The sequence below is a fragment of the Zerene cesonia genome, chromosome 7 (assembly GCF_012273895.1).
Source record: "Zerene cesonia ecotype Mississippi chromosome 7, Zerene_cesonia_1.1, whole genome shotgun sequence".
Classification (NCBI taxonomy): Eukaryota; Metazoa; Arthropoda; class Insecta; order Lepidoptera; family Pieridae; genus Zerene; species Zerene cesonia.
Window position 1 is genome coordinate 5,114,559 of NC_052108.1, and position 18,300 is coordinate 5,132,858.

Below are 18,300 nucleotides of genomic sequence, written 5' to 3' on the forward strand. Positions count from 1 at the left end.
ATTTCCCGCATTGTGTTGCTGCTACACGATTATACCCACTACACGATTATTTAGTCTAAATAACAATACCCAACAGTAAATAATAATATGTTAAATTTTATGTTTTTTTTTAATATCGATTCCTCCTGCAATATAGTTTTCCATAGGAATTCCGCGCAACCTACCAAAAATTGTAGAACGGACATAATTCCATAGAGTACTAACAAGAATCTTAATTTTGTCTGTGGTTGTTTGACAGAGTCTTTCACTTTAGTGTTCCGTGTTTGTAAAGACGTTTTAAGGTTAGCATAATTTTATCCATTTAAATCCGTGTTTATGTGTTAAAATTATAGCAATTTTACGTTTATTTATTAAAAATTAATATATTAGTAAATGTTTTTTATCTTTCATTTAGCGATTTGAAGTGTTTTATGTTATGTTTATGTCACGTTAATTCGGCTCAGTTTTCCTTCATGTTTGTTGTATATACCAAGTGCAGTGAAATTAATAATATATTGTTAATAAATAACCACGTCCGTTATTTCAGGACGTCATGCCTTTCGCGCGCTATGTTGAGCCAGGGCGCGTCGCCCTGGTAGCTGAGGGTCCCTTGAAGGGAAAACTTGTCAGTATCGTGGACATCATTGACCAAACGCGTGCCCTAGTAGATGGACCCGGCAGTGGAGTCCCACGTCAAAAGATCCGCCTTAACCAACTGCATCTTACAAAATTCCGTCTTAGCTACCCCTTCACAGCCCCCACACGTGTTGTAAGGAAAGCATGGACTGAAGCTAAATTAAATGAAAAATGGGCTGAAAGCCAATGGGCACAGAAGCTTGCAAATAAAGAGAAGCGTGCACAGATGACTGACTACGACAGATTTAAACTCACATCAGCCCGCGTCAAGAGGAACCGTGCTAGAACAGCTGTATTCAAGAGCTTGAAGGTCAAAGCTGCAAGGAGTGGTGCTTTCGGAAAGAGAAACGTCCCGAAATCAGCAGCAAAGAAACCCCGTACGAAAAAGGCACCCGCTGCTAAACCAGCAAAGAAGTAATTCTAATTTTGTGCTCTAAATAACATGTGTTAAATATGCAGGACAATCATAATAAAGAATTACTTTTAGCTGAATTCATTGTTTCTTATCTTGATCCAATATCATAAGTTCCATTATTACTGAAATGAGGTGAGTGTATTGTATATTTCACATTACAGTGTTTGATTTTTTACTCAATTTGTTTTATTTTTCAGGTAAGGAGCATGTGATTTCAAAAGGCAATGGTAAGTTTGTACTTTATAAATTGTAACTTAACATTATTTCATTAATTCAAATGATGACTTCACATAGTCTCGTTCGTATGATATTACATTGATTATACTTTACCAAAGTAACTGATACCACAAGATTTATGAATGATTTTTTGTTTATTATAAGTACATTCTCAAGAATTGTATTTTTTTTTTTTACAGATGTCCTGCAGTAAAAGATGGTTCAATTGATTTCTTTTCAAATGCATAGACTTACTGTAAGTATATTTTTGAGCATTTAATAATTGCTTTACAAATGTTATGTTTAATGATGACTGATTTATGTCTCGTTCGGATGAACCTTTGTGATTTCAAATTTACCAATGAAACTGATTTGCTAAAATTGTTTATATAAATTACATTCCATGGAACCAGCTATTCATATGGTGTCATTTGTTACAGATTTGAACAGCCCAGCCCACAGAAATTTAAAATCTATGGCACTATATAATGCAAATACAACACTATCAAAAGTAAGTAACTTCTATTAACTTATTATAATTGCTCATATTATTTTGTTACAAATTTTTCAACTGAGTTTTTGAAATGAGTTACAAAATAAGAATATTGTGATTTAATTACAATAATGTTTTTCTTGGTATTATAACTTTCAATGTATAATAAATAATCAAACTTGTTCACTTCTCCCGTTATCTTCTCATTTTTAAATATATAATTGTTACCCTACCAAAGCCGATGTGTGCACAGCAAACTCTGGCATGCTTGACTCTGGTTAGGAACATTGAAACAGTCTGTGTAAGATATGCAGTTGTTATAGCAGCATAACTAAGGGATGAGTGTGACATTTAATGCTGAAGTTTTATTGAATGCTATAAAACACATAAAACATTTGAGATTTTGTAAGCATGTGGAATAATTTCTCCATATTAATTGTTTAAGGTAAGTTGCATTGAAGATTGGGTGAAAATCATCTATGAAGATAAATAGGTATGTAATAAACTGTTTTAAGGTTACATTTTAAAAATTTCAATTAAATTAATATGATGTACATGTATCGCCCCTAGCTGAATTTTGATGATTGATTTTTCTGAAAATACATAAATGAATAAAAAATTTTTGATTAAATGAATTTCTAAATAATACAATAATTTCAGGTACAAATGCTTCAGTTGTATGACTCTATCTGCATTGTAATGGTAAGTTATAACATATTTTGTACACCCAAAACTTTGTACTTTATACAAATAGATTCTATAACATATATATGTATAGCATACACAACAGACAGTAAATTATGTGTTTTCCATGATCATCACCCTACCAAAGCCGATGTGTGCACAGCAAAATCTGGCATGCTTGACTCTGGATAGGAACATTGAAACAGTCTGTGTAAGATGTGCAGTTATTATAGCTGTATGTCTAAGGGATGAATGTGACATTCTTTATATAAAACCCCATAAATTTTTATTTTATTAACCAAGTAGCAAAGTAACATTGTTTTTTTTATTTCAGAATATCATCATGAAAATATTGCATTGGAAAACATAAGTAAAATAAAGAAGAGGTAAGTCTAACATATTATATTAAATTATTATACTATATGCTGCATTATATCTGTCTCAATCTCAGTCAAGATAATTTTCTTTTAGCCATAATGGATATATACTTAATGATGAATTAATATCGCCCCAGTCAGAAGACTTTTGTTGATCGATTAATCTGATTTTTTTTTACTTTATAATGGCTAGCTTAATATGTAATAAATATCTAATTAATGATTTTTTTTTTAGATTATGAAGTCCCAATATTACTAATACGGAGTTCACTGCAGGAATTATATAAATGTAAGTTATGATTTATTCATTGCTTTTCTTATATAAATATATGCAATTTGTATGATGAATAAGATATCGCCCCAGTCAGATATACTTTGTTGATTGATTTTATCTGATTTGAAACTTAAAAAATATTTATTTATGAATTGGAGATTAAGTAACTAATCAAAGCTTTATTTTTGTACAGATACTTTACAACAACAGCACAGGTTTCAGAGTCTGCTTGCCAAATTTATGTAAGTTTAAAAACATATTTTATATCTTATACATTCTCCATATTATAAGTTTCTGTATTTATATGATGATTTGATATCGCCCCAGTCTGACATTCTATGTTGATCGATTTTACTGATTTATTTTATTAATTTATAAAAGTATATTTCAAAGTATTCTTCTCCACCACATTATTATAATTACATTTACAGATGCTCACAAAACCCGATGCAGTGACACCTTCTTTTTTAAAACGTAAGTGTTATATTACATACAAATTGTTTTCTTTACAAAATTACTCGTCGATCGAATGCAATTTTAACTACAAGAATAATTCTTATATGATGTGTGATACACTAAATGTAAGGAAATCTACATTACTTCAGTTTAAATGATGGTATTTACAAGCATATATCATAGAATTTTGATGAATATTTCTTTACTGATTAAATTAAAAGATTAATATTAAACTCTATACATAATCAATATATTTAATTTTTACTTTACACTTTTTTGCAGGTACAATGTTGAGTTAAGAATGTGGGCAAGAATTTAATAAATTTCTCAATGGTAAGTTTCTTATTCAAGATTTAAATTAATGTGATACAAATCGATTAATTTCTAGTTTATTAAATCAATCAGCTAGAAAATTTTATAATGCATATTTTGTGAACAATATATTAATTGTTTTATAGAATATGGTATAATAATATATTCATGAACGAATTATAAATACAAAAATGCATATTTAACATGATACATTGTGTAACATTAAATGATGAATATCAAAGTTATCCCTGTCTCACAAAATCGTGGGGAAAATATGGTATGGTAACATCTGAATTTTTCTTTACAATACAGCTATAGATGGCTTTTTCTGACATTGGCGAGGCTAATTGTTTATAATTTCCTTTTTTTACAGTTGGTGTTTAGTGAAAATATTAATGAACAAAGATATATTCAGGTAAAATGCCCAATTAAATAGAACTTGTTATGAATTATTTACTTAAATATACATATTAAACTTGGATTTATTAATGTTGTTTATGTTTATGTCTACAAATTTATGAAAATTAAAAGTGAATTCACAAAATCCTAAAATTCAGTTTAATGATGAACATCTTAGTTATCCCTGTCTCACAAAACCATGGTGACAAGTATGGTATGGTAACATCTGAGAAACCTAAAAATATTACAAAAATGTATACCTAATAACTTCTTGGATTAACTTTATTCTATTTATTGTTACAGGGTATCAAACTTTATGGACAATTTTTGAGAGTGAGTATCATATAATAAAATAAATTCTGTATATATTAATTATAAAAAATGATGAAATTAACTGACAAGCATATATCTTGAATTATTTTGAAGACAAGCTTTACTGATATATTTTTATTTTCAAATTGAATACATATTAGCAGATGATGAATATTTCATTTATTTTATTTTTGTTACAGATAATTCCAGATACACTGTTGATAATATATTGCTTAGTATTATGTAAATATTGGAAAAATAATTATATTCTTGGGTCACGACGGAGGTTGCCAAAGAAACCGGGGGCCCTTATAATATAAATTTATGTTACATAATATAAAATATGATTATTGTTTACAACAAATGTGTTTTATTTTTACAATGCTTTATTCTCAAGAAAAGATGACTTGGATTAGTAGTTACGCAAATGCTATAGATAGATTAGGAATGAATCTGTTCAGCTCGTACAGTTCATTAATATGTTTCTCATTTCCGCAATGCTCGGGTACCCCCAGAAGAAAGTCACCCACCGTTTTTATTATTATTGTTAAGTTCAGCAATTATTTTATAATTAATAGTCGTCAACCGCATAACCCCCTCCGGAAACCACATTGATAACTTTACAAATGAGGTACATGGGTAAAGTATTTTATTGAGTTTTTATATCATTTACTGTTCCGAATTACATACAAAAGAGTATTCATTCTATTGGCTATGGAGTATATTTTAATTGTCGAATATGACTCTACCAGTGAAACTACTTGTAATGTTAAGGTACCTTATTATATATTCTATTATTCTGTTAACATTGTTTCAATATAACGCAAGCACGCAATTGTGAAGTAAAGTAATTGGTATAATTGTTAGAAAAAAGGCGTTTTTTTAAGACAAATGTATTTTTAGGCATTACCTGCAACGATTCAAAATAATTTAGAAAACTATTTCAAAGCTCATAATGTAAAGTGTAATAATCAAAAAAACTATTTTGAAGTCGACGTAGAAGGAATAAGGGTTTTAAATGTGTTATGTGAATCTGGTTACAAGTAAGTAAAATTTTTTTTTTTGTCTTTTGCACGCCTAATAAGCGAAGCGTTGACGTGCTCTATACTCGACAAATCGAAAAAGGCAGTTTTCCGCAACTAAAATTGAGTTTTTATCACTTAAAATTCACTTGAAAGGAAATTATAAATGCACGTCATTTGTTAATGACTCTGCCAAAAAAGGGAAGCACTTCTGATTTTTGAACAAGATGCAGTAAGACATTATTATGACTAGATGTGTAGCTATATCTCATTGATTATATCTTTCAGCAAAAAAACTCATTTAATTATATCTTCGCAATTTTAGTTTTTAATCCTCAAGTTACATGTATGGTAGCCATCCTTATGTTTTTTCAAACAGATTGTAGCCTATAAGCTAACCCATTTTGATCCATCATCATAATATAATCCTATAAATAGTAAATACCAATACAAGCAGCATCGAAATTTAATAAGTCCATAAGAAAATAACACTTCGGGCTATGTACCTTTTCATCGTTATTATTTAAGTTACAGAGTTGTCAGCCAATCCATGGCAATCGACACAACAAATATTGGTGGGAGATCCGTGAAAATTCAAAAAACTGTTTGGACACTCGCAAAAGCTCTCTAAATGAAGATTTATTTCCAAAATATAATAAAATAAAATTAATTTGCATTTTCAATTGTAAGTTCGCTCTGGCAGTCACTAGGAACTCTATCCGTAAATAATTCTGGGATCTGAAAATACAAAAATTTTTCAATTGAGTAATTATAATACTTATCTATCTAACAAAAATATTATATCAAAAGATAATGTATGTGGTTATTTATTTTGCATTAATACCTGCGGTGTATATGCTTCCACCCTATCTAATAAAGAATCCGAATATCCAGGAGTGTAATACCTAAAAAAAGAACTGAATTATTTTTTTTAATATAATGTAAATTAAAAAAAAAAGACCGAACCTCTAATAGCCAATATAAAACAAGACCACAACGTGGGTGTTGTTCAATTTTCAAATTAGATGAACTGATATACTTGGCAAACTTTTACCTTACTATTTCTTCAGGGAAACAACTGTTAATTATATTGATATATTCTTTAAGAGAAGTTCCAGGAACAGTATCTATTTCTTGAATCCTTTTTAATGCTCCAGTTGTAACAAATAATCTTCTAGCTCTTGCATCGTTAGGTAAAATCTAAGAAAAACGTTTTAACAGAATTAGTTAGGTATAGCCCCTTTATAGACTGAATTTATGCTAAATATATAATACCACCTGTTCGCCCGTGATACATAATATATAGCCTATGTCACTCAGTAAAGTTGCAGTTTTCTAATGGTGCAAAATTTTTGAAAATCGGTCCAGTAGTTTTTGAGTTTATCCAAAGAAAAATACAAATTCTGTAAATGTATACCATTTATTATTTTATTTTCTGCTAACAAAACTTTGCACCTCATTATAGTCTATGGGTTCTGCCAAACCCTAAAAATTGTCAGTGTCAACATTGTAATTTGTAATTGACTTTCATACCTATGTTTATTTTGAATTTGGGAATGGGAAAATGAAGCTCACATTGGGGTAATGTTATGAGCTACTTATTGACTTCTTTTACAAGCAATTTTTTTACATAAACTTAAACGAGATGGCTGGTAGAGGTAGAGGTCGAGGAAGCGGTACATCGTTGACACATGAACAGCTCCAAGCACTGGGTATTGCGAGAGGCGAAAACACCCCACAAAACCTGGCACCTCCACCACTATTTCCCAAACTAGAGACTAAACCACTACCTCTGAACTGTGACGCAGCAACTGATTACATGTTAATTGTGAAAGATCAATTCATAGAATATTTACATGAGTCTCCTGCTTACGTGAAAGCTAACACAAAAACAGATGGAATCGAGAGGTATTCCGATAAATATAAATTACTAGCACTTGACGCTAAAAAAGGTCGAGTTCTTGACTGTGTTTGGTCCTATATGCCGCCAGAACTTCGCCCACAAGCAAATCGCGTTCGTTCATCTGCTAGGAAGCGAAAATTGGATGATCCAAAAGAATTAGAAAAACGGTTACAAGTTCTGGAGAAAAAGGAAACACAAGAACATTCTGGTGAGGTCATGGAAACTATTGTGGACGAGGATAACATTAAGAAAGAAGATGATAATGATGAGGAACTGGAAGATGAAGAAGAACAAGAAGATGAAATTGATGATGGAACAGATTATGCCAACAACTATTTTGATAATGGAGAAGATTACGAAGATGAAGATGATAATTTAGATGATGGGCCAGTTTATTGATCTGTCATACATAATAGATCATAACCTGTGATAAATAATACAACAAGATACAAAAAGATGTGCTTTGTATGATTTAGTTATTAGTTCTTACCTTAGCATATTGTGCCAATACATATTTAAGTATGCAAGCTGGTGCTGCATGTAACAAAGGCTCTAATGCAGGTCTATGTAAACAACACTGTAGCGCTTGTTTTAGTGCACAAGATGCCCTTGCCTTCACTTCACCCGATGATTTGGGACTTGTGTATAACTGTTTTATTGACAACAAAAGTATTTATTTTTGATGTTAATGTTATGGATAAACATATCAAATATAACTTTTTTACTATTGAATACTGAATTAAAAAAAAAATCAAACCTGTAGCAATGTGGGGAAAGCATTAGCAACAGCAACAGCAAGGCTATGTTGTGGGGAATGTTTGGCAATGTGTCCCAGTGTCCATGCTGCAGCACATACCTCTGCATCATCTGCATCAGTCTTCTGTAATATTTCTACTGACACCACTATCGCCTGAATCATTTCAAAATGTTTATAATGGAATGAAAAAATTAATATTTTAAATAATTAGATTATATTTTTTTGTTTTTCTCTGAAAAAATAAAATTAAGTTAAATATAGCATACTTTTAGGATATTCATTTTGAAGGTACCTAATTGATGAATTTTAAAATTGCAGCCAATTTTTTGATATTCTATAACCAACTTCAGAAAATTAACCTTTGATTCTATGACCGCCATAGCCAACTGGTCAGACTGGCCTGCTATGTATCCAAGTGCCATACAAGCCGGGATTCGTGCCCCGCCTGTGTTTTCAAACATCAATTCCACCAAAGGTCCACAGCCACCGGTATTGACCACCAATTGAGCTAGCTATAGTTTTTTTTTTCATAAATGATGAAACAAAAATAATTATTACAAAAAGTATTTCTGTATAATACAAAAGTGATCTCCATTATTTCAATTTTATGATGCAAACCAAAACGATGACTATAATATAACGACTAATTATATATTAGACTGCTCGCTTTTGTTGTTTGTTTTGAGTTTATTGGCGCTAGTCTCAGAAACAACTAAATCGATTTGATCATTTTCAAAATAAGTCACGTCCACATGGAATATAATTAACTCTTGTCTCTTACGTCAACAGAATGTTTGACAATATCACGCAGTAAACACGCCGCCGCTCTCCTCACGGGGGCGGAGTCGTGTCCTGTATGGAGCAAAGCTGGTGGCAACGCACCGCCGGCCACTGTGGCCTCTGCTAGTTCCGCTCTTGCACTTGCTACGGCTCCGAGCGCGCATAATGTGCTGCGCTGTATACAATTAATTACGTTTTTTATACCTTATATTATAGCTGGAAAAAGTACCCAAGTTTGACTTATGCATTTTCATTCAATATATTGCCATACATTTTCATTTAAAAATGTATTCCAATAGAGATATTCCAATACTTAACCGTAAGTAAGTTAATGCTGTGGGTTAAGCGTAAAAGCTCTACAAAAAGACTTGCATAATACGTAATACATATTAATATGGACTAGATACCTTCAATTTTGGGTCTTGATTTTCCAAGCCACGCACAAGATGTGGAATGGCACCAGCGTCGACAACCGCTTCCGGTTTGTGTTGCGCCAAATCTACTAGTGCTCCAGCCGCTATCTGCACGGAAAATTAAATAGTTAATCTAGCTTAATCTCATCAATGCTGAGATTAAAATCTGCAGCCTATCTGACATTTATATCTGGAATAAACTGGGGTAAACTTAAAATTTATTTTATAGACAGCACAAGACGAAATACTGAATCCGAAAAAAATTTAGTTTTTGTTTATGACTGGTACCTGTTTTAAACTCATTTCTGGTTCCTGAAAAGCTAGCACAAGTAGAGGAAGAGTGCCGGCGTCGACCACCAGGCCAGCCAAGTGTTCGTTGTGCTTTCCTATGTACCCCAAAGCCCAAGCTGCGTTTTCTTTAACCTTAGTATTAAAGAGAATTATAGTATGTTTAATGAACGGTTATATCTTAATTGGACAAAAGTGAGTAAATTAACTGACAAGTTAAAAGTGAATATAATTGTTGCATTTAATGCAAAATCGGTATTTTTGAAGGACCTATCGCTTGATGACCACATAAAATTAACGTTGACGGAGTTCAATAGTACTTCTTTAGGGTGCGTACTACAATTTGCCCACTAAGTACCTACCTGCGTATCAAAATCTTCAAGACATGATACAATGTGCTCCAACGCACCTAACCGCACAATGGCTGAGGCTAATTCTTCATTGTGCCTGTAAAATAATATAAATAAATGCCCGGAAAGTATTTTAGGTACGTTACTTTTAAGTAAACATTTATAACATTTCTTAGGAGCTGCAATACTTACTTTGCTACCGCTCGTAATAAATATAAAGCAGATCTTTTGTAATAAACCTAAAACAAATACAAATTGTTTATAGGCCAATCTTCTTTTTGTGAAAAATCTTCTTTTTGTGAAACATGAAACAAATTATTATAAAATGTGCATAAACTCTATTGTGTTATATACGTTTAAAATAAGATTAATAAAAGATCACATGACTCCTCATTATTTCGAATTTCAACTGACGTTATACTTATTCAGGTTCTCAAGTGTCATGGTGACCATGCCCCCACTCAAGAGTTGTCTTGCGACGCCTTCCTCGTGCTCAGCGAGGCGGGCGGCTGCCACAACAGCGCATTGCCGCACAGTACTGCAAGAGTCAGATAGGAGCGGCCGCAACAACTCTATCAAATATCAATATGAAATTGAAAATAATTTCTTGCTGATATTTCATAGTAAACATTTTTTTGCATATATAGGTTACTTATTCTCATTATACATAGCTATTTTTATGGTCACAATAGGGTCAAGTATTTTAGGCTTTCCCATCCGAGTGTTAGTTATACGGATACCTATTATGTAAATAGGGTTCGATGATCTTACGACGATGACTTCAAAAATATTAAAACGCTTAAAGTTTAAACTGACGTTATAGACATTTCACTATTTTATCTGATATTTTCTAAGGGTTTGGTTTAAAATCAAAAAATACATAAAATTTATGTCTTAGTACCTAATACTCCCGCGCTCTCGAGGCATTTTACGTTAGTAGAGCGTGTCGCTAGCTCCGCCATGGTTTGAACAAAAACTAATCTTGCTTTTTGGTAAGTCTCGAAAACTGAAATTAGTATCAAATTGTAACATTTAACATCATTGTGTGGACATACATACATATATAACACACCTGACACCGTGCAAATCTCTGGGCGGATCGCTATACACTTCACCTGTACAACTTATAAGTTGCTTAGGTATATCTAATTTTTGAAAATGCATAAACTTCTTATGCCTAACACTCTATACTTTGTTATTTTAGTGGGTTATTGATTTAATAAATAAAAAAACAGTAATTACCCAGCTGAATATTTCGAGGACTACTCATAGAATGGCTCATTTTGGTATAAAATGCGCAATCAAATGCAATGCAATTTCTAAATAATTTATGATGTTTTATTTAAATTTTAACGTATACTTTGATAGACAGTTGACAGTGGTTTGAGTACCATCTAGATTTTTTTGTATCACATAAGTACCTTCGTTGTTTTTTGTTGCAACAGAGCTACAACCGGAAACGGCACGGCAACAGGAGAACAACAAACATGCCTAGCCGGATATATAAAGATAGATAGATAGATAAATAAAAAGGTCATAAATCAAATATGGATAGCCATGTGGTCTGTGGGGTGGTAAAGTATCCATCGAGTATCGTGTATAGAACGCATAATAATGACAGACGTCATACTGCACACTATAAAAATTTGTTTTATAGCACAACACAATCAAACAGGAATGTCTACATATTGTGTCATATAAGTTTACATCGTATATTTTGTTCGGCTCACTCACACACGAATATGTGCACAACCTGTCGCGTTACTTACTCTGTGCCTGTGCCGACTCGCGGCTACGTAGCCGCCGCGTGCGCACAGCCTTAAAAATTTTATTTAGCAATTAATTCATACATAATTTAACCGAATAGATACAATGAAATCTAGCTATAACCCTGTAATCTCTTATTTGTGATTCTATTAAACATAATTAGGTTTAAAACTGAGTTCTGTAACAATGCCGTATATCATGGTAATGGGCAGTGTCAGTGCACCGCACTTATTCAAGGACGAAGGAGCGACAGTATACGGACTGAAAAAGGATGAAAGAGCAGCCTTAGTTAGAGTAAGAAATATTGTTTTTTTTTCATCACGTTTGCCATTGCGCCGTATCTACGAATACATGTAGAACCATAAAGATTTTGTTTTAACCTTTTTTATCAAAATACAAAAATTACACAAATAAAAGATAATAGTTAAAATTCAAAGAACTACGTGTGCCTCAATGGCAGAACTAAAACAATGATATTTACATTTTATGCTTCGTTATAACAGAATGGCAACGCCTTTTGTTATCTTCATTAAAATAGTTCCAACTTTTGTCTTTTAATTCGAATTTAATAGACTACGTTGTAGGTAGCTACTGGGTTCTAATTATTACGTATAACTATAGGTAGATGGCTATTGCAACATAAAACATTAAAGGCCACCATTACAAGTTGCAACATACGTATCGGTTATGGAGATCGTAGTTATTCATTTATTAAGCATACCAATTTGTTTTTTTAAATGTTCCTTTTATATACTTAATATTTATCGATTTTTCAGGAACTAAATTCATCTTTCGGGATGGCCATTGCGACAGCGTCAGATTTGGAAAGAACAGTTCGAGTAACGCAGAAAGGCATAACGCTGGTACTTGTTAACCGGATCCACGGTCTATTGGGTTATGACGTCGTTTCCCACGCAATGGCTATGACCAACGCCAATCGGGAACTCATCTCCTTCACAATGTATAAGAAGAGCAGCCCCAACACACATTCCCACAGCCACTCTACGACTAGCAGTTCACATTCTCATAGTCATTCGACAACAAGCAGCTCACATAAACCTCATTCGCATAGTAATGTCGTAACGTTATAAGCTGTGGGTTATGGAACGTAGTTTTAAAGAATACATTACCGAATTATTGTAGTGAGATTTTGTATTTAAAAATAAATATAGAAGTAGATGAGATGACATTCCACGTTAATTTTATATAAGAAAAAAATATTATTTTAAAGCATAAATCGTAGGTCTACCTGCTATCAATATAGTCTAATGTCTATATCAAACTTTTTTTAACACGCGATCATAATGCAAAAGATGAAGAATTATCATATTTTACTTAAAAAAGATAAATTAGGTTTTCAATAAAGGTATAGGGAATTAGCGGCAAAACGGTATATATTCCTAAACGTTAGACAGAACTTTTTTAAAAAAAAAAAAAAACGCATTTGTCCACCACTTTCAAAGATCTAGCAATTGAGCAAGCGTTCTCCCAGCGGCATTTGAATTTGATGAGGCACAAATTTCATTTTTGTACACACAATTACCCCACGTTACAGACTGAAAGCTAGCATATTTCTTTCGGTTCGATAGCAAAAACAATAAAGAAACATGACTAGACGACACACAATATTTGCCAAAAAAATTCAAAACTGCAGCTGGAACGAAGCAGATTGTAAGTTGTAGCAATATCATTATGTGTAAACAGTATTACATATTTAAATAAAAATATTCTATAGAAACTGCAGTTTTATTCGTTTAAAAAGTGAACACAATTGCACATGTACAAAAAACATCAATCAGTCTTTATATTACATTGGGGTTATGTTGTTCTTTATATATTTAATGAGAACTTATTGTTGGTAGTAATTTACATTTAATATAATATGTAGGGATCTAAATAAAAATGAAAAATTGGTATAAAGATAATATAGAATTAGATAGATGCAATTAATATAGATTAGAGTAAGGTTGATAATTGATATATTTATTACCTATACTAGCGATTATAATCAATATTTTCGAGTTGCTTTCGAATCAATCATTTCGACACATACACAATTAAAATCTTAATTACAAAAATTAAATACATTTAACAATATCAACAGGAATGTGTAAATATTAAACATATACCCACCCTTAAAGAATAACAAGAAAGTGCCGGTCTCAAAACAATTATTTTTTAAATAAAATTAATAAATTCCCAGTATTATCCTTTGCCAGCATATTATATTCTTTATTAAACTCAAAATACGACCATAACTACGATTACGTAATATTAAGACTTAACGTTACGTACTAAAATTTCGTTGTATTTTTGTTAAAAGAACTATGGAAAGTTCGAACTATTTAAGTTGCAAATTAACGATGCTAATGGCTGTTAATTAAAGTAATATATTAAATATTTTCTCCAAGAATCATAATCGGTTATCATAAACTATATTTTATACCATTGTTAAAACTTCAATCATAACAATAATTTTCGTTTAGAAGTTTAAATCTATGAAAGATTTATTTGTAAGTCCCACATCATGCTAGGCATGTGATATGACTAGAAAAAAGTGATTGAAAGCATGTGATAGACTGACTGTAAACAAAATTTCTATAAACTATTTAATAAAGAAATAATATATTTAATCATTGCACAATAAATATTACAGTCGTAAAAACTTCTCAGTGTTCTTCAGAGCCGAATCTATGTCTTTCAGAGGCAAGCTTCTTCAGGGCAGCTGCATATTGTCTCTGTACATCCATTAGCCTGCAATATTCTGTATGTAAGGCAGCTTTTTGTTCTTTCTCATTTTTATACTTTTCTTCAACTTTCCGCACAGTCTTATTCACCCAATCAACGATAGACTCAAACTGCGTCATAAATTCCTCTCGTTTCCTAGGCGATGACATTACCCTGTTGAAAATATAATGTTAGTAATATTGCTCATTTAGGGGTATGAAAAATAGATGTTGGCCGATTCTCATAGATAGCACAAAAAATTTCATCAAAATCGGTCAAGCCGTTTCGGAGGAGTATGGCAACGAAAACTGTGACACGAGAATTATATACATTAGATAATACAAAAAAAAATGATACATTATTTTTTTACAAACACAGATAAGGTATAGATAAGTATACAGGTATAAAGTATAAAGGTAAGGTATAGGTAAAGGACAGCTATATTATTATGTAAACGAGTAAACAATATTACATTTTAGAATACAAATATTAACTTAAAATATATATGCACATATTTGTGAAAATTTTCATATCTGACTAACAGATTATTATTACTTACTCATCATAATTATCCAAAATTGAATTGAGCAAACTTAATTCCTTTGAGGTATAAAGCTTAATTTCATAGAGTGTATTGTAAAATATATAATACTGCTTTGTTTCTTTGTGTTTTGACGCAACTGAAATAGAAACAATTAGTATAAATATGACAAGGTAAAAGGATTAATTATTTTATTTACCAGAGTCTCAACAATTTTTTTTACTGATTTAGGTGAAATAAAGACTTATATTATTTATTTATTTATTATTCTTTAATTGTAATCTTTTTATTAAATTTTTCTGATAGTATCTCTTTTACTCAATCAAAAACAAATAACTCACCTTGATTATATAATTCAACAAAACGTTTCTCATATTGCAATAGTTCTGCAGTGCCTGGAACCTCATCAATAGCCACAGTGTATCTCAAAACTTGGCGATTGAGATGACCAAGTTCAGATCTAATTTTACTTATAAAGTCTTTTATTTTCTTTTCTCTATCGTTAAATTCTTTCAGCTCGACGGGTGTTAATGGTTCCTCTTCAACTACAGCTGTAGGCTCTTGAGCAGATCTGTGTATCATGAAATAGATACTTAAAAAATATCTACATACTATGACAACTATTTAAAAGTATTTTCCAGAAGTCTATAAAGACTTTCTGTATGAACATTGTAGTTTTTATTTATGCATAATAGTGAATTGATCTAAATCTTATAATAATGACTTCATCAAACTAAAAACTTGTAAAAAAGTCCATGGGTTATCTATATGTGGATCTCTTTGAATGATTTATATTACCTTAGCTCTTCATTTAGTTTCTTATGTTCGAGCTCCCTCTGATGTATAACCTTCAGTAACTCATTTCTTTCTCTTGCTAGATCTTTCAATGATCTATAGTACTCTTTCACCTTTTTATCGCTGCAATGCAAGAGATAAAGATAAATTATATATATTTTTTTTTACATTTTGTATAGTTTTATGAATTACTTAGATAATGATAAATTTTGATTTTGAAAAGCAAACAATGAATATTAAATATTAATAAGATGGGAATTGATGCTATAACATTTACCTATAATCATCAGTTTTCATTAGTTTACTTGTGATTTTCTGCAACTTATTGACTACATTAGTATATTTTTTCTTAGCTTTGTCCATTCTTTCCTCATGCTCCGTCCTCACAGCATCCACTTCACTCTCCATTGTGTTAATGACATTGGCTAATTGTTCTATGTCTTCTGAGTATTTCAACTTTTCACTTTCTTCTAACTCCTTTGGAATATCACCAGTGAGCTCTGATTGTAAAACTACATAATGTATTTTGCTATCTGCATTGTCTTTTTCTGGTTTCTCATCTACAAACTTGTTTGTCTGCAAAAGTATATTATATTTGATAAAAAAAAAGTGCTATATTTGTAAATTAAAATGAAGTGCAAAAATTACCTCAGTAGTGATTTCTGATGGATCAGCAAGGGATTTTTCATAGTCGTACTGAAACACACATTAAGTAATAAATAAGCATAAATAGAGAGTTATACTAAAACTAACAGAAACAGTGGCCTTAAAACTTATATATTGGTATATTTCAAGCTGCAAATGGAATAAGCAGGCAAGAATATAAGAATTGTACTTACCAATATTTCTAATCCTTCATCAGGCTGTGAATCATTTTTACTATTAGATATATGCATTAAGACACGCTGATCATATTCAGACAGTACTGCATTTACCTGCTCAAGTTCGTTAGAAGACAGACCACCTTTTCTTTTACGAACCCTACATGGCTTATATAAATTCTGAAAGCATGTACAAATATTAACTAATAACTATTTCAATTGTCATCAATACATATTTCCGTGAATATTTCATTATTGAATTACCTGTACAATTGAAAGGTTTCTTAATAATTTTTCTTTCTGCAAGTAATGTGCTCTATCTGATTCAAATATGTGTTCTTTTTCATACTGCATGACAGCAAACTTACGAAGTTCATCTTCCTTAGCTGCCCGAAATTCGCTTGAATATTTAATCAACCACTGTACCAATGGATATATATTTATAAAATCTAAGCCTTGAATTTGATGAGGTTCTATAATGTATGGGCACTTCATGGTAGGCAATACTTTTACAATTTTCTCTGTCAGTGCTCTGAAAAAACCAAATGGACAAAATATAAATTATAGACAGATGTTTCCAATAAGATATAAGTTCTTATATAAATATAAGGAGACATTTACATTTTTTTACCAATGGTCAAGTTCTCCTCGAACAACAGGTTTATATCTATGTCAATATCGCATAATTCAATACACCAAGTGAGACCACCAACAATTTTATCGAAAGCTGATAGGCCTTGCAGTTGAGCTCTATAGTAACCAGCAGCCACAAGTGCGTCTGATATTTCATGCCATTTTACTAACTGTTCTGCATCTTCACGTACTTCAACCTTGAATTGTAAAATACATACACATACACATTACAAATACATACTGTAACAAAAAACAACTGTATATCAGAATAATAACATGAAGTTTGCAAGAATGTAATATAACCGTCACAATTTACCTCTTTTCCTTGGTTGTCGACTGCACTGTAAATATTCATTAACGGCTTAGACCGCGTAAATATGTTTTTGTGTTTAGTAGCCATGGTTCAAATTATGAAAATGGGTTTTCTAGTGACTATTTATTAACTGCTTCAGGATTACAGTGTAGCATAGCATGTCAATATGATAATTTAGCAAAATTAAATTATGGAATGTGTCTTAAATAATGATGAATACTTGTATGTATAATAAAATACATTTCCTACAATAATCTAAAATGTTATACGAGATAGTAAAGGAAGAATTTCTAAGCCGCTTATAATTTTTCAATAAAACAGGTTACAACTGACAAGTGTCAACATCAAGTATGATTGGTAAATGCCACAGAGCAAATAATATACTACGTAGTAAATGCTGTCTGTTACTCAGACGGCAGACCTTTTATTATGTCAATATGTCATGCGGACAATAGGTTGGTTTACCTGTTGGTAAGTGATCACCACCGTCCATGAACATTCGCAGAAGATCTGACCTCTGCGAATGCGTTGCCCGCTTTTAAGGTGAAAGGGATAAGGAAAGGATTGATGTCTGGAAAAAAGGATCGAACGAAGAGGAGTGAGAAATAGGAAATGGGCCTTCGGCTCCGCCTTCCGC

General features: G+C 31.6%; 5 protein-coding genes and 2 long non-coding RNA genes across 7 annotated transcripts; 5 read left to right on the plus strand and 2 right to left on the minus strand.

Annotated features, from left to right (window-relative positions):
* The first annotated feature begins 181 nt into the window (after window positions 1-181).
* On the plus strand, window positions 182-1,107 carry LOC119840712 (60S ribosomal protein L14). The gene is made up of 2 exons (XM_038367425.1): window positions 182-281; window positions 527-1,107. The coding sequence occupies exon 2, from the start codon at window positions 533-535 to the stop codon at window positions 1,031-1,033; it is 501 nt and encodes a 166-aa protein (XP_038223353.1). The 5' UTR covers window positions 182-281; window positions 527-532; the 3' UTR covers window positions 1,034-1,107.
* A 2,764-nt stretch (window positions 1,108-3,871) lies between these two features.
* LOC119840713 lies at window positions 3,872-4,913 on the plus strand. The gene is made up of 3 exons (XR_005288321.1): window positions 3,872-4,257; window positions 4,545-4,574; window positions 4,754-4,913. It is a non-coding gene; the product is annotated as an uncharacterized LOC119840713 (long non-coding RNA).
* A 256-nt stretch (window positions 4,914-5,169) lies between these two features.
* Window positions 5,170-6,198, plus strand: LOC119828319. Its single transcript, XR_005287762.1, has 3 exons — window positions 5,170-5,327; window positions 5,457-5,596; window positions 6,104-6,198. It is a non-coding gene; the product is annotated as an uncharacterized LOC119828319 (long non-coding RNA).
* On the minus strand, window positions 6,183-11,133 carry LOC119828318 (sperm-associated antigen 6-like). Its single transcript, XM_038350440.1, has 13 exons — window positions 10,968-11,133; window positions 10,481-10,638; window positions 10,259-10,305; window positions 10,079-10,163; window positions 9,717-9,851; window positions 9,423-9,536; window positions 9,017-9,190; window positions 8,595-8,747; window positions 8,236-8,388; window positions 7,969-8,127; window positions 6,630-6,775; window positions 6,420-6,480; window positions 6,183-6,313 (listed from the first exon to the last, which is right to left on the minus strand). Exons 1-13 carry the CDS (start codon window positions 11,125-11,127, stop codon window positions 6,242-6,244), a joined length of 1,617 nt encoding a protein of 538 aa, XP_038206368.1. The 5' UTR covers window positions 11,128-11,133; the 3' UTR covers window positions 6,183-6,241.
* On the plus strand, window positions 7,066-7,935 carry LOC119828316 (DNA-directed RNA polymerase III subunit RPC7-like). Its single transcript, XM_038350439.1, has one exon. The coding sequence runs from the start codon at window positions 7,221-7,223 to the stop codon at window positions 7,875-7,877; it is 657 nt and encodes a 218-aa protein (XP_038206367.1). The 5' UTR covers window positions 7,066-7,220; the 3' UTR covers window positions 7,878-7,935.
* Window positions 11,134-11,810: 677 nt separating the features above from the next.
* On the plus strand, window positions 11,811-13,561 carry LOC119828321. The gene is made up of 2 exons (XM_038350442.1): window positions 11,811-12,127; window positions 12,610-13,561. The coding sequence occupies exons 1-2, from the start codon at window positions 12,020-12,022 to the stop codon at window positions 12,922-12,924; spliced, it is 423 nt and encodes a 140-aa protein (XP_038206370.1). The 5' UTR covers window positions 11,811-12,019; the 3' UTR covers window positions 12,925-13,561.
* A 6-nt stretch (window positions 13,562-13,567) lies between these two features.
* Window positions 13,568-18,003, minus strand: LOC119828320 (coiled-coil domain-containing protein 93). The gene is made up of 10 exons (XM_038350441.1): window positions 17,667-18,003; window positions 17,339-17,547; window positions 16,982-17,249; window positions 16,736-16,897; window positions 16,545-16,592; window positions 16,174-16,472; window positions 15,900-16,019; window positions 15,443-15,672; window positions 15,120-15,240; window positions 13,568-14,734 (listed from the first exon to the last, which is right to left on the minus strand). Exons 1-10 carry the CDS (start codon window positions 17,748-17,750, stop codon window positions 14,503-14,505), a joined length of 1,773 nt encoding a protein of 590 aa, XP_038206369.1. The 5' UTR covers window positions 17,751-18,003; the 3' UTR covers window positions 13,568-14,502.
* Window positions 18,004-18,300: the final 297 nt, after the last annotated feature.